Raw genomic sequence first — 13,727 nt, 5'->3', positions numbered from 1 at the left:
TATACAGTTTTAGACACACAAAGGACTAAACTTTTAATCCCTATAGTAGGCAGGCAAAGGCCCAAGTCTGAGTGTGAGCTCAGTCTGTTCTACACAGTGGGTTCCAGGCCAGCCAGAGCTCACCTGCTCTATTTTCTGTGCCTGAGTGCTCTGCCTGCACGTCTGTCTTAGTACTTCATGCCCATCAAGTATCTCCACAGGCAGGAAGGAGGTATCAAGTACCCTGGGACGGTAGTTACAAATGGTTTTGAGACACCACATGTGTGCTGAGAACTGAACCTGGGTCCTCTGTAAGAACAGCCAGTGCCCCTCACCCCAGGGTAGTTCTCACCTAAAAGCTAGAGGGCTGCAGCTGGCTTGATCCTTACCCCATCCTCTTCTCCAGGGCAGTCCCAGAGAACTCTAAAAATCAATCAAATCTCTAACACAAGGCATAGGACAGTCTTAACTCTTTTTATTAAGGTTTTTTATTTTAATTTAAAATGGCTTGCAGTAAACAGAACAGCCCACAGGGGAGCAACTTCCCAAATGTTGCCCGCCCCGTGACCCACAGACTGAAGTAGACTTTCATGTACTGATTTATTCCAGAACTCTACTAGTACTGGTGACAAATGGAAGTAGGGAATACGACCAAGAGAAGGCAAGGATAAGGCTCAGTCTGGAAAATCCAAACTCTAGAGGGCCTCAAGTTCAACCAGGCAGTGTTTCACAGTCACTGGTCACCAGCTGTAGCTGGTCAAGAATAAATTAGATACTACAGCTGTGCCCTCAGCAGATGGTAGCAGAGGCGCTGGGCCAACATCTGAGCCTAGCGTGCTAACACCACAGATGCCGCAGTCTATGGAGATCTCAACAGCCCCCTTCACGCTGCTCAATGCGAGACCTAGGTTTCACCCTCAGAGCAGTTCAGCAAGCAGGCTTCACTTCCGTTTCTTCTCCTGTGTGCTCGTGAACCAAGAGTCTAAGAGCTTCTTGCTGTAGTACAGTTGCCAGGCATGGACTTGGACTGCCAGGACCAACACCAGGTACATGACGGAGACTGCAGAGAAGCCGAACAGGAAGCGGTAGGCCTTGCCATGGCGGTAGAGCTGCTGTGCTGCAGGGAACATCTCCATGCTGCCGTAAATGAGGGGGGCGATGGAGAAGAGCCCCATGCTGATCATGGAGAGCACCAGGTAGCTAATGTTGTTCCGAGGGAAGGAGAGGAGGCCCAGGACAGAGGGCACAATGCTCAACAAATAGGGGTATTCCCACTGATAGGGCATGGCCACCTGGTCATGTGACAAGAGCCTCAGGTGTCCCACGCTCATCTTGGCAACCAACAGCAGCCATATGACGAGATGCACGTAGATCAGCTTCTTGATTTCATACTTCAGGGTCACACTGCAAGGCAGAGCAGAGGGACAAGTAATTGTCATTCAAAGTGCTCTGACCACCAAGTGTATTCCAGGCATGTGTACAGGACACATGGACACAATGTGAATGGTGCAGCCTCTGACAGAGGCAGGGTACAAGGATGGAGAAGAAAGTAATTAGAAAATGAAGTGTTCAGTAAATACACATAAGCCTAAGATAGCCTAGGGAGTAATCAATGTAGCATGAGATGGACCGCCAGAGAAGGCGATCTGTGTAGAGGAGCTTTTTCAGCCCAGGTTCTAGACTAGTGGAGGTGAGCATTCTGTGCAGAGACAAAAACATGCCGGCAGACAGGTGTAAGGACTGATGTATTTGTGTATCAAGAAATCAAGACACGCGGGAGAGGCAGTACAGATAACTTCGAAGACTACTGTAGGACTTCAAGGCTGAAGAGCAGCAGTAGCCCCTGGGAGGCTGAGGCAGGAGGTTGGCCTGAACCACAAAACAAGACACCATCTCACCAAGCCATGGCAAGAATTCTGAGCTGTGGTTAAAATTAAGTTTGTGTCACAGAAGCAAAGGCTATGGAACAAGAAGCACAGCTCAGGCGTTCCATAGTTCCCCAGCTGCGGCTGTCCTGTGAGGGAAGCATGTCTCTCTTAGTCGTAATTCCCTGGGTCTCACTCATATCCTGTCCAGTCTCAAGAGCAAGGTTCCTCCTCTAGGAATGCTTGAAAATGAGACCTTGGGTTATGAGGTCTCCAGCAGGATTGGGGCCTAAAGTTGAAAATAAACTCATCTTAGGAAATGTGGGGGGTAAGGAGAAAAGAAAAATCACTCTGGCATTCAAGCTCCTTCAAGGCAGGGTCTAGTTTGTTTTGTTCTTTTAAAAAACCTTATCTTCCGTGTATGTGGGCACCACGTCCATGCCTCTTATAGCTGAGCCATTGGGGGGGGGTGGGGAGAGGGGGGAGGGTCTCTACAACCCCCCCCCAAGTAAATAATCTTCATGAGGTAGCACAGCTCAACATCTAGTGGTATCTCACACCTCAGCAGCTGGACCCCAAGTAGTTTTTTAGGCCTATTTAGGATGTTTTGGTGAACACTTTCCTGGTGATAACTATGGAGGCCTGCGCAAAGATGAACAACAAACAGCTTTAGAACTGGTTAGCACACCCACAATGCCTGGGCCTGAGAGGCCCAGCCCTGAGGACTGTGTCCTGAGGCCCTCAGGCTGTCATGGCGCATCTCTGCTTGTCCTCACAGCCATCACGTCACCCCTAATCTAAGGGGGTCTCCAGCCCCTCACTGTGCAGTGTTCCTAGCACTTACAAATAGTGAATGATCTTTTTCTTTCTTTTTTTTTTTGTTTTTTTTTTTTTTAAAAAAAAACACACCAGAAGAGAGTGCCAGATTTCATTACAGATGGGTGTGAGCCACCATGTGGTTGCTGGGATTTGAACTCAGGACCTTCGGAAGAGCAGTCAGTGTTCTTAACCACTGAGCCATCTCTCCAGCTCCTGTGATTGATCTTTTTCAAGCAGGCACTTTAATTGGCTGCTGGAGCAATTAACAATCCATCCACCACCCTTAGAAAGGACTTGGAGACGTAGATTGTTAGTAAAGTTAGATTAAGATGTTTTAGTTGCCAGGTGGTAGTGGCGCACGCCTTTAACACCTTTAATCCCAGCACTTGGGAGGCAGAGGCAGGCGGATTTCTGAGTTCGAGGCCAGTCTGGTCTACAGAGTGAGTTCCAGGACAGCCAGGGTTACATAGAGAAACCCTGTCTCGAAAAATCAGAAAAAAAAAACAAAAGTTTTAGTTAGTGGCCTTGATGTAGAAGATCTTGGGGAACAATTTAGAAAGGCACACTCTTAAATCCTGAGCTAGGGGTGTTTTTGAAGGTCAGGGAACAAGAACAAAGACAGCCGGGCCGCTCTGGATGACCCGCCTCTTTTGATCAAGATGATTAATTTCTTGTACTCATTTTTGCCCTCAGCTTCCTGATATGATTTAATAAAAAATTTGCTAATAGTAGGTGTGCACCCTGAGGATTTAAAGTAGAAATGACTGGTTGTTTCTTATATAAAAGCTTAGGTTTATGATTCTTTTAAGATTTTTATAAGATTATTTTTTAAAGATAAATAATAATCATTCCTTTGTCTTTCATTTTTTTTCTTTCAAATTGCAGCCTGCCAGTGAGAGAAACCGGCTGAGAACATTGCTTGCTCACACCTTGTTAATCTATAACAAGCTGCTTAGTTACAAATGAATGTGGGTTCTTGGGAATTATTTGTTTTTTCTCATGCATAATACATAAAACATTGCATCATGTAAAGGTATTGGGGAACCTTTTTTTAAATGTACACTCATTGTACTGGCTGGTTTTGTGTGTCAACTTGACACAGGCTGGAGCTGTCACAGAGAAAGGAGCTTCAGTTGGGGAAGTGCCTCCATGAGATCCAGCTGTGGGGCATTTTTTCAATTAGTGATCAAGTGGGGAGGGCCCCTTGTGGGTGGGGCCATCCCTGGGCTGGTATTCTTGGGTTCTATAAGAGAGCAGGCTGAGCAAGCCAGGGGAAGCAAGCCAGTAAGAAACATCCCTCCATGGCTTCTGCATCAGCTCCTGCTTCCTGACCTGCCCGAGTTCCAGTTCTGACTTCCTTTAGTGATGAACAACAATGTGGAAGTGTAGGCTAAATGAAACCTTTCCTCCTCAACTTGCTTCTTGGTCATTATGTTTGTGCAGGAATACAAACCCTGACTAAGACACTCATTGTAATTGTTCACTTAAAGAAAAACAGAATGGGGCTAGAGAGATGGCTCAGTGGTTAAGAGCACTGACTGCTCTTCCAGAGGTCCTGAGTTCAACTCCCAGCAACCACATGGTGGCTCACAGCCATCTGTAATGGGATCAGATGCCCTCTTCTGGTATGTCTGAAGATAGCTACAGTGTACTCATATACATAAAATAAATAAATCTTTAAAAAAAAAAAAAGAAAAGAAAAACAGAATGTACCCACACTGTGATTCTTGTGCTACTTCAAAGATTTTGCTGAAATATATAAGCTGTGAGTGAAAGACCTGTTGGAGCCTTGCTTCATCTACCAAATGTGTGCATGTGTCTATATATGTAAAGTTGTTGTATGTAAATGTGCGTATGTGTCTATATATGTAAAGTTGTTGGGGCGTGTTGCAGACTGCATCATCCACCAAGTCTGTGAGTGTGTGTGCCTGCTTCACACTCTGCCGACCCCACGTCCCCACCTGGATCGCTGAACACACTGTCAGAGCTGGCCTTCAACAGATAATTAATTCAATCCCATGTGCACAATCAGCTCAAGACATGACTGCATTGAAACTCTTTATAAACTTCATGTGACATCATTCATAAAGATGGGGTTTACAGGTGGTCACACACCTTTAATTCTATCACTTAGGAGTCGGAGGCAGGTGGGTCTCTTGAGTTTGACGCCAGCCTGGTCTACAGAGTGAGTTTCAAAAAAGTCAGGACTACACCGAGAAACCCCATACGGAAAAACCAAAAGGAAAGGAGGGAGGGAGGGAAGAAAGGGAGGGAAAGAAAGAAGGGGTCTACAGATCGACAAACTCCTGATAAAGGTCTAGGGGAGAATCTGATATGGTCTCAGCCACACAGAGCAAAGGTTACCAGGAAATAGGTTATATATCTCTCCCAGTAAAGAGACAATGCGTGTGATTAACATTTCTGGTTCTCATAGTGCTTAAGATTTAAAAAACAAAAACTTTATTGAAAGTATGACATGAAACCAAATAACAGGTCTATTTTTTGCACACTGGTATAGCCACAGTGCCTAACACAATACATAATGGATAGATAGCCAGTAAGGATTTATCAAACATATAAAAGAATGAAGAAAAATCTCCTTAAATGGACATATCCCTAAACCTCAGTTTGGACGGGCCCACCTTTTACCATCCACACCCAGACAGCCCCAAGTCTAGCAGCTACCACGTGGTAGCGCCTATGCTGGGTCTAACTCCTCTCCAAAACCTAAAAATTATGAGGATTTTCTCCCTCTGAAGACGTTAGAACTGAGACTCCAATTAGAAATAACCGGCATGGGGGCTGGAGAGAAGGCTCTGATTATGAGCACTTGCTGCTGTGGAGGCGGGTCTGGACCACATACAAGGGTCTAGCTTACAAAATCACTTCTGACCTGTGGTTAGAAAGATGGCTTGTCATCCTTCTGGGTTTGGTTCTCAGCACCAACCTCAGGTGGGCTCAAAACGCCCTCGGGAGGCTAAGGGGAAGGCTGTGAGTTCGAGGCCCGCCTGAACTCTACTGGGGACCTCGACTTGAAATAGAAAAGTGGTGATCCCAACCAAGGTCAACCAGGGGGGCCAGCCCCGAACCCTGTGCCTGTGCAGGCTGGATCCCCTCAAAGCACAAGCGGACCAAGGCGGGCCACGGGGATTCCTCGGCCTGGAAGCAGAGCAGAGTTCGCGGGAGCAAGGGACCTGGCGGGTGCACGGCAACTGGCTGGGGGGCGACAGCGTGAGGACCACTGACGTCCTTCCCAGGACCTGCAGGCTCCGCCGGGAAAGGCCTTGGTAGTCCTGGCTCACCTCCTACCTCATTTGGTAGTGCAAGGCGACGCGCTCCCGGTGCTGAAAGTCGCTGCCGTCGGTGCCAGCCGCTCGCGGGCCTGCCCGAGACGCCATCCTGTAGAACCAAGGACCCTAATGTCGACCCTCCGGCTCGCCCACCCAGCCAAGCACCCAGCAAACCACTTTCCTGCCGCCTCGGCTTCCACTACACGGCGTGTAGCTTCGGGAGAACTTCCGGCCTCTCTATCCTGGGAGGACTGACTCTGTGGTTTCTTCTTCGCGCATGCGTTCTTGGCCTTTCTGCTGTTCCCTGCATCTCCCAGAGCAGAGAGCGATTGCAGAATCAACTTAGTCCCTAGAAATAGCTCGCGGGCCTGCCCAGAGATTCCATCGGGCAGAACCGAAGCCCAAGTCGTTAATGCCGACCAGCCAAGCCCCTAGCAAACCCCCTTTTAACTTCATTATAAAGCATTTTAAAAATTACTTGTGTATGGGTGTTTTGTCTGTGCACCCACCGTGTTTTTTTTTTTTTTTTTTTTTTTTTTGTGCCTGCAGAGGCTTGAAGGGGACTTATTAGCTATAATGTGAGTTCTGGGATTTGAACTTAGATCTATTGGGCTCTTAACAGCCTACCCAAACCCTAAGTTTTTATTCCTGAGACAGGGTTTCATGTGCCTCATGCTGGTCTCGAACTCAGGACAATCTTTTTGCTTCAGTCTCTCAAGGTGTGATTATATTCTTAAGACCTGCCTAGCTAGACTGATAGATAGATAGATAGATAGATAGATAGATAGATAGATAGCTGGAAAGAGGTGGCTGGCTCAGTGTTTAAGAGCACCCGCTGTTCTTGCAAAGGACCCAGACTGTTTTATTGAGACAGAGTCTCTCTATGTCCTGGAAGCTGCTATATGGATAACCTTGAACTCAGAGTGCTCTTCAAGCCCGATGTGTTTCTGTCTGTGCACCAAATGCATGCCTGGTGCTAGGGGAAGTCAGGAGAGGAAGGACATCAAACCCCCAAATGCCCTGGAACTGGAGCTTTTGTTGTGAGCCGCCATGCAGGCCCTGGAAACCCAACTCGGGTGCTTTTCAAGAAACCACTGATCCATCTTTTCAACCCTTTGGGGTTTGGCTCCTAACACCTACAGCTCACAACTGACTGAAACTCCAGGTCCAGAGTATCTGGCGCCCTCTTCTGGCGGAAGCAGGCACTGCATACATATGGTACACAGACCTACAAGCAGGCCAAATAACCATACACACACAACATTTTTTAAATTAATTTTCTAAAAGGCAACCAAATGGTTTGTACTAGGCATAGGAGTGATCACAACACTTGGGAAGTCGAAGCATGAGTTTGAGGTCATACAATGAGATCTCATCTACCTACCTATCTACCTACCTATCTACCCACCCATCTGCACATATCTAGTTATTCTATGGAGAATGGGCTAAAGAGGATAAAGATGAAGTCTGCTTCAGTAGCAGAAGCAGGAAATAATCCAGTGGCTTAAAAGCTGAATGTGGAAGATCTTTGAGTTAAAATATTGCTCAAGGACTCTGTCAGAGCTGGGGCTGCCAGCAACATGCTCGGGGTAATTCAGAGATCTGTGGGGCCTGCCAGTCTGAGCCTGCTCACCTTCAGGGTCTATGCAGCACCCACAAAAGACTCACCTCACAAAAATTACACGGGGATCAATGAGCTTTCAGTTTACTCAGCCCCTAGGCATCGATCTAAATATAAGGAGATGCCAAGGACTCAACTTGAAGAAACTATCTCACAACTCTAACATCATTGTGAGCCACATAACAAGTTGGTTTCAGGAAACATACTCCCAAACTAAACCCCAAGGTGGAAACCTTCATCCAGCAGGGAGTAGACAACTAATATCTCCAAAAGGCCTCCTGGATTTCCCCCAAGACTCATTGTTATTGGTTTTGATGAGCTCCTTTTTGCTAGAGGTTCAAAAATAAAGAAGCTGGCATCTACTCTTTTGTTCATGGGATTAGGTGTCTCTGTCTACTATCCATGAAAAGCTATCTCTCACCATTGGCCAGGTCAGCGGGAGAAGTGATATGACTGCATATTGCGAGGGTGTGTAGTCATGGAAGATCTGTGGAAGGAAATTTTTCAGAAGCCAGGAACTGTGAATAATTTACCTGGAAATAGATAGAAAGCTCCGTGCTCTGTCCATTTTAATTAGTTATAGATAAACATTGAAAACTCCAGAGGCAAATCAGTATTTCTACAGACAAAGGGCAGAATTGGTGTTGGATACAGTAAGCTAGCTTTCTTCTTCGGGAAAAACAATACTAGGCCTTTTTACTATTTGGGGTGATGGCATCATAGTGCAAGCCAACTACTCTGCAATCCTTCCATGAAAATAATATATGGGCCTTAGAACTCCTCTCTCTTAGATCATTATTTCTGTACATAATTAAAATCTGGATTCAAAGAAATAAAATAAGATAAGATATTACTGAGAAGCTACAGGAAGAAATGGTAAGGATGCAGGCTGTGATGGTTTGCATATGCTCTGCTCAGGGAGTGGCACTGTTAGAAGGTGTGGCCCTGTTGGAGTAGGTGTGTCACTCTGGACTTTAAGACCCTCATCCTAGCTGTCTAGAAGCCAGTCTTCTGCTAGCAGCCTTCAGATGAAGATGTAGAACTCTCAGCTCCTCCTGCACCATGCCTGCCTGGATGCTGCCATGTTCCTGCCTTGATGATAATGGAACCTCTCAACCTGTAAGCCAGCCCCAATTAAATGTTGTCCTTTCTAAGAGTTGCCTTGGTCACGGTGTCTGTTCACAGCAGTAAAACCCTAATTAAGACAGATTTTCTCACTATATTTCCAATTTTCCTAACATTTATTAATTCAAAACAAAAAGCAAATTTCTTAAAAACAAGTATCAGGAGCTAGACAAGAGGTCTAAAGAGCATTAGCTGTCCTTGCAGACAAGCCAAGCACCATTCCCATCATGCAGTTCACACCAGCTATAACTCCAGTTCCAGTGGAGTCGATGCCCTCTTCTGGCCTCCTCCTCTGACATCAGGTGTGCATTTGGTGTACAGACATACATGCAGGGCTAGCCTGATCTACAAGGTGAATTCTAGGACAGTCAGAGCTACATAGTGAGACCCTATCTCAACAAAATAAAACAACCTGGGCCCTTTGCAAGAACAGCAGGTGCTCATAAACACTGAGCCATCTCTTCAGTCCTGTGTTTTATTTTTTTGGGGGGGTCACATACATGGTTTAAAAATGCAGTTCTATTTCTGTGATATTATCATTTCGTATGTTCAATGACAATTTTTACTTATTCTGACTGTGTTTCTATTCATTCTTCATATTTCTATTGTATTGTTTGTTTTCTGAACATATATAGATTGGGGAAGAGGGAGAGAGAGGGAAGGAAGGTTCAGGAGAGCTAGGGTCTCTTGATGCTCTTCAAGTTGGCCTCACTTCCTTGTCTGGTTCTCTGTAGCCTCCCACATATTGGAGCTAAAGGCATGTGCCACTGTACCTGGCTTCTTGGGTTTTTTATTTTTCTCATAGTATCACAAATCTGGCTTAAAGAATATACATGTTTGTGTATGTGTGTGTGTACATGTGTGTATATGCACATGTGTGTGGGTGTCTGTGGAAACCCAAGAAGAGGTTGAATCTGGAGTTACAAATGGTCATACGTTGCCTTAAGTTGGTGCTGAGAACCCCACGCCAGTTCTCTGGAAGAGCAGTAATTGCTGACCAATCTTTCTGCCCCAATGAAGAATAGTTGAATGTATCAAGCTTTTAAAATATGATTTATTATTTTATTAATGTTTTGTTTGTATATATACATGTGCCCAATGTGGATGCCTGGTACCCAGAGGACAGAAGAGGGTGTCAGATCCAGTGGAACTGGAATTACAGACAGTTGTAAACCACTATGTGGGTGCTGTGACCAAACCTAGATCCTCTGTAAAGCAACCCTGCTCTATCTATGAGCTATCTCCCAGCCCCCCTCTTTCTCTTTCTTTCCTTCTTTCTTTCCTCTTTCTTTCCTTCTTTCTTTCCTTCTTTCCTTCCTTCCTCCCTCCCTCCCTTTTTTCTTTCTTTCTTTCTTTCTTTCTTTCTTTCTTTCTTTCTTTCTTTCTTTCTTTCTTTCTTTCTTTCTTTCTTTCTTTCTTTCTTTCTTTCTTTCTTTTTTTGCAGAGCTACAGGATCTCTCTACATAACCCTGGTACTCACTCTGTAGAGTGGGTTAGGCCTGAACTCCCCGAGATCTATCTGCCTACCTCTGCCATCCAGGCACTGGGATTAACTGCCCTTTGCAAGTTTCTGCCCCTTGGCTGAGTTACAGACACAGTGCTTTTCTATCCTGAAGTGTCTAGAGAGATCTTCCCATGATGCACCTGTTGCTTTCCCTCCCCAATGTGAATTCCAAAGACAGGGACCAGAGCTGAGACCTCTGTCCCTGCGTCTCAGCGTACTGGTGGTATCTGTATCTCAGAGTGCCTGATTGTGTGTAAACATTCAAGGAGTGTTTATTGAGATATTAACATCAATGAGACCCAAAGGGTCTTCACCCAAAGCACACTTATGAATCCCTACTGGTGGTCCGTTGCAGGAAGTCTGGTTTTCTGTTTTGTTCTTTAACCCCTTGGTGCCTCCTGTGATAAACTTAGTGTGCCAGTTCCTTGAGTCAGCCTCTGGTCTATCTATCAAGAGACACCAAGTACACATGGAATGTTCAATAAATGTTTGGGGCGTGAATGTGGAAGGGAGGGGCCTGACCCTTTGCCTAGAACGTCCTTGGGGAACTGCTTCACTTGGACTTTGTCCTGGCTCCAGTGTCTGTCTGAGGGTTGAGCTATTTGTGTTCCATCTCAAATCTATTGCACCACGTCTTTTCTTTTCCTTTATTTATTTATTTATTTATTTATTTATTTATTTATTTATGAGACAGGGTCTCATGTAGCCCAGGCTAGCCCAGAACTCACTTTCTGTAGATGACATGATCTTGAACTCCTGATCCTTCTGCCTCTACCATCTCCCAAGGGAGGGAACAACAGGCCTACTTGGCTTTCTTTTTGCTCTGATGGTATCATCTCACCAATTCCCCCCCAGGACAGTCGATTGTCTTCACACCTGTTGGAGTACAACTCTTCTCACTCTCTGGGTCCACAAACCATTCAGTTCTTCCGACATTTGTTGTCCTTCCACATTCTATTTGTTGTTGTTTGTTTATGGGCTTTCTTAATTTTTATCTTTTATACTAATTTATTTAATGTGTGTGATATATACACACAGGGCTTGTGGGAAGGTCAGAAGGTGACCCAAGAAGTAAGTTCTTTCCATTATGTGGATCCCAATGATTGAATTCATTGAATTTGTAAGTACCCACAGAGCCATTTTGATGGCCCTCATATCGTTTGAAAGTCAAGCTCTGTGATGGTTTGAATGTGCTTGGTCCAGGGAGTGGCACTATTAGGAGGTGTGGCCTTATTGAAGGAAGTGTGTCACTGTGGGTGTGGGGTTTAAGATACTCATCCTAGGGCTGGAGAGATGGCCCAGTGGTTAAGAGCACTGACTGCTCTTCCAGAGATTCTAAGTTCGAGCTCCAGCAACCACATAGTGGCTCACAACCATCTGTAATGGAATCAGATGCCTTCTTCTGGTGTGTCTGAAGACAGCTACAGTGCACTCATATATATGAAATAAATAAATCTTAAAAAAAAAAAAAAGATCCTCATCCTAGCTGCCTGGAAGCCAGTCTTCTATCAGTCTTCAGATGAAGACGTAGAACTCTCAGCTCCTCCTGCAATGTGCCTGCCTGGAGACTGCCATGTTTTCACTTTGTTGATAATAAACTGAACCTCTGAACCTGTAAGGCAGTCCCTATTTTTTTTTTTAAGATTTAGTTATTATTATATCTAAGTACACTGTAGCTACCTTCAGACACACCAGAAGAGGGCATCAGATCTCTTTACAGATGGTTGTGAGCCACCATGTGGTTGCTGGGAATTGAACTCAGGACCTTTGGAAGAGCAGTCAGTGCTCTTAACCACTGAGCCATCTCTCCAGCCCAAGGCAATCCCTATTAAATGCTGTCCTTATAAGAGTTGGCTTGGTCATGGTGTCTGTGCACAGCAGTAAAACCCTAACTAAGACAAGGCCTTACTCTATAATCCATGCTGGCCTGCAACTCATTCTGTAATCCAGGGGGACCGTAAACTCAAAGCAGTCAGCCTGCCTCTGCCTCCCAAGTGCTGGGATCCCAGGCCTGAGCTACCATGCCAACTACATTGTTTTGATTTGTTTTTTTTTCCCAGAACATGCTTATTAGAAACCAAAGAAACAAAATGAAACAACAAATAAATACACAAAACTTTTTTTGAAGTAAGACCTTTCACTGTGTGGCCCAGGCTGGCTTGGGCTGGTGATGTTTGCCTGTCAGCCTCTGGAGGCTCAGGGTGAGAGGGAGGTGTGCATCACCCCTCCCGGCTCCAATCGCTCGCTCGATCCTGTTCTCCAGTCGGCTCCTCCAGGTGTGGGCTCAGGATGTCCGGCTTTCTGATGGATTATCAGTGGCACACACTCAAAGTGCTCAATGAAAAATGCTACCTCTTCCAGGGGTTGACTTAGCTCTAAATAATACACACCATGAGGGCCAGTGAGTCCCCACCAGACAGGCAGAAAGGCTGTGTGTCTCCGTCTTCATGTTGCTGCCTTAAGGTTTGAATCAGCGTCCCAACTAGCTGTGCCTATAGCTGTGCCAAGCATATAATGTGCTCATTTTAGCCAGGTTTGGTGGCACACACCTTTAGTTGTAGCACTCTGGTGTAGTGTTCTGTACCATACACATGCAGTGTCCACGGTGGTGACAGATCCCCGGAACTAGGGTTATAAACAATTGTGAGTCACCATATGGGTGTTGGTAATAGAACCTGGGTCCTCTAGGGAGGCAGCCAGTGTCCTTGACCACTGAGACAGCTCTCCAACTCCTGGAATAATATGAACATTTTTGTAGATGTTTTAATGAAGACATAGTGTGTGTGTGTGTGTGTATGTGTGTGTGTGTGTGCATGTACGTGTGTGTCTTTCTGTCTGTGTGTATGTATGTATGTGTGTGTCTGTCTGTGTGTATATATGTATGTGTGTGTGCATATGTATGTGTCTGTGTATATAAGTGTGTATGTGTGTGTGTGTCTGTGTGTGTGTGTGTTTTGACTCAATGGGTCATCTTGCTGGCCTAATTTTTATTTTTTTTAGGGGTAGTATCCGTAATGAACAATTACAGTTTTTTTTGTTGTTGTTTTTTGTTTTTGTTTGTTTGTTTGATTGTTTTTTCGAGACAGGGTTTCTCTGTGTAGCCCTGGCTGTCCTGGAACTCACTTTGTAAATCAGGCTGGCCTCGAACTCAGAAATCTGCCTGCCTCTGCCTCCCAAGTGCTGGGATTACAGGAGTGTGCCACCACCCCCACCCAGCACGATTACAGATTTTATACTTTTTTTCTGAGACTGTATAGCTTGTCTTGGATCGGAGATTGTCTTCCCATCCCTGTCTCTTGAGTCCTATATTTCACTATACCCAAGGTCTGTGATTTCTCACCCCCTTTCTCATGCCAGGTTGACACTCGGAAGCCCAGTCTAGTCTACAACCTTCCTATAGCCAAGGCTAGCTTCATCCATGGCAGTCTTCCTGTCTTGGCTTCCCAGGTTCTGGGATTGTAGGCATTATGGGCATGAGCTACCTCTCTTAGCAAGATATTTTTATTTTGATATTATACATTTCA

General features: G+C 45.4%; 1 protein-coding gene and 1 pseudogene across 2 annotated transcripts; one reads left to right on the top strand and one right to left on the bottom strand.

Moving 5' to 3' along the window:
- Nucleotides 1-437: 437 nt before the first annotated feature.
- Jagn1 (jagunal homolog 1) lies at nt 438-6,192 on the bottom strand. 2 transcript variants are annotated; one of them, XM_052174545.1, is made up of 2 exons: nt 5,973-6,192; nt 438-1,383 (listed from the first exon to the last, which is right to left on the bottom strand). In XM_052174545.1, the coding sequence occupies exons 1-2, from the start codon at nt 6,059-6,061 to the stop codon at nt 921-923; spliced, it is 552 nt and encodes a 183-aa protein (XP_052030505.1). In that variant the 5' UTR covers nt 6,062-6,192; the 3' UTR covers nt 438-920. The 2 variants fall into 2 exon arrangements, with proteins under 2 accessions (XP_052030505.1, XP_052030506.1); XM_052174546.1 differs by having other exon boundaries at nt 5,966-6,056.
- Nucleotides 6,193-7,533: 1,341 nt separating this feature from the next.
- LOC127677583 (MICOS complex subunit Mic26-like) lies at nt 7,534-8,121 on the top strand (annotated as a pseudogene).
- Nucleotides 8,122-13,727: the final 5,606 nt, after the last annotated feature.

The sequence above is a fragment of the Apodemus sylvaticus genome, chromosome 2 (genome assembly GCF_947179515.1).
Source record: "Apodemus sylvaticus chromosome 2, mApoSyl1.1, whole genome shotgun sequence".
NCBI lineage: Eukaryota > Metazoa > Chordata > Mammalia > Rodentia > Muridae > Apodemus > Apodemus sylvaticus.
The sequence above is the reverse complement of the archived record's forward strand: the minus strand, read 5'-3'. Positions and strand labels throughout refer to the sequence as shown.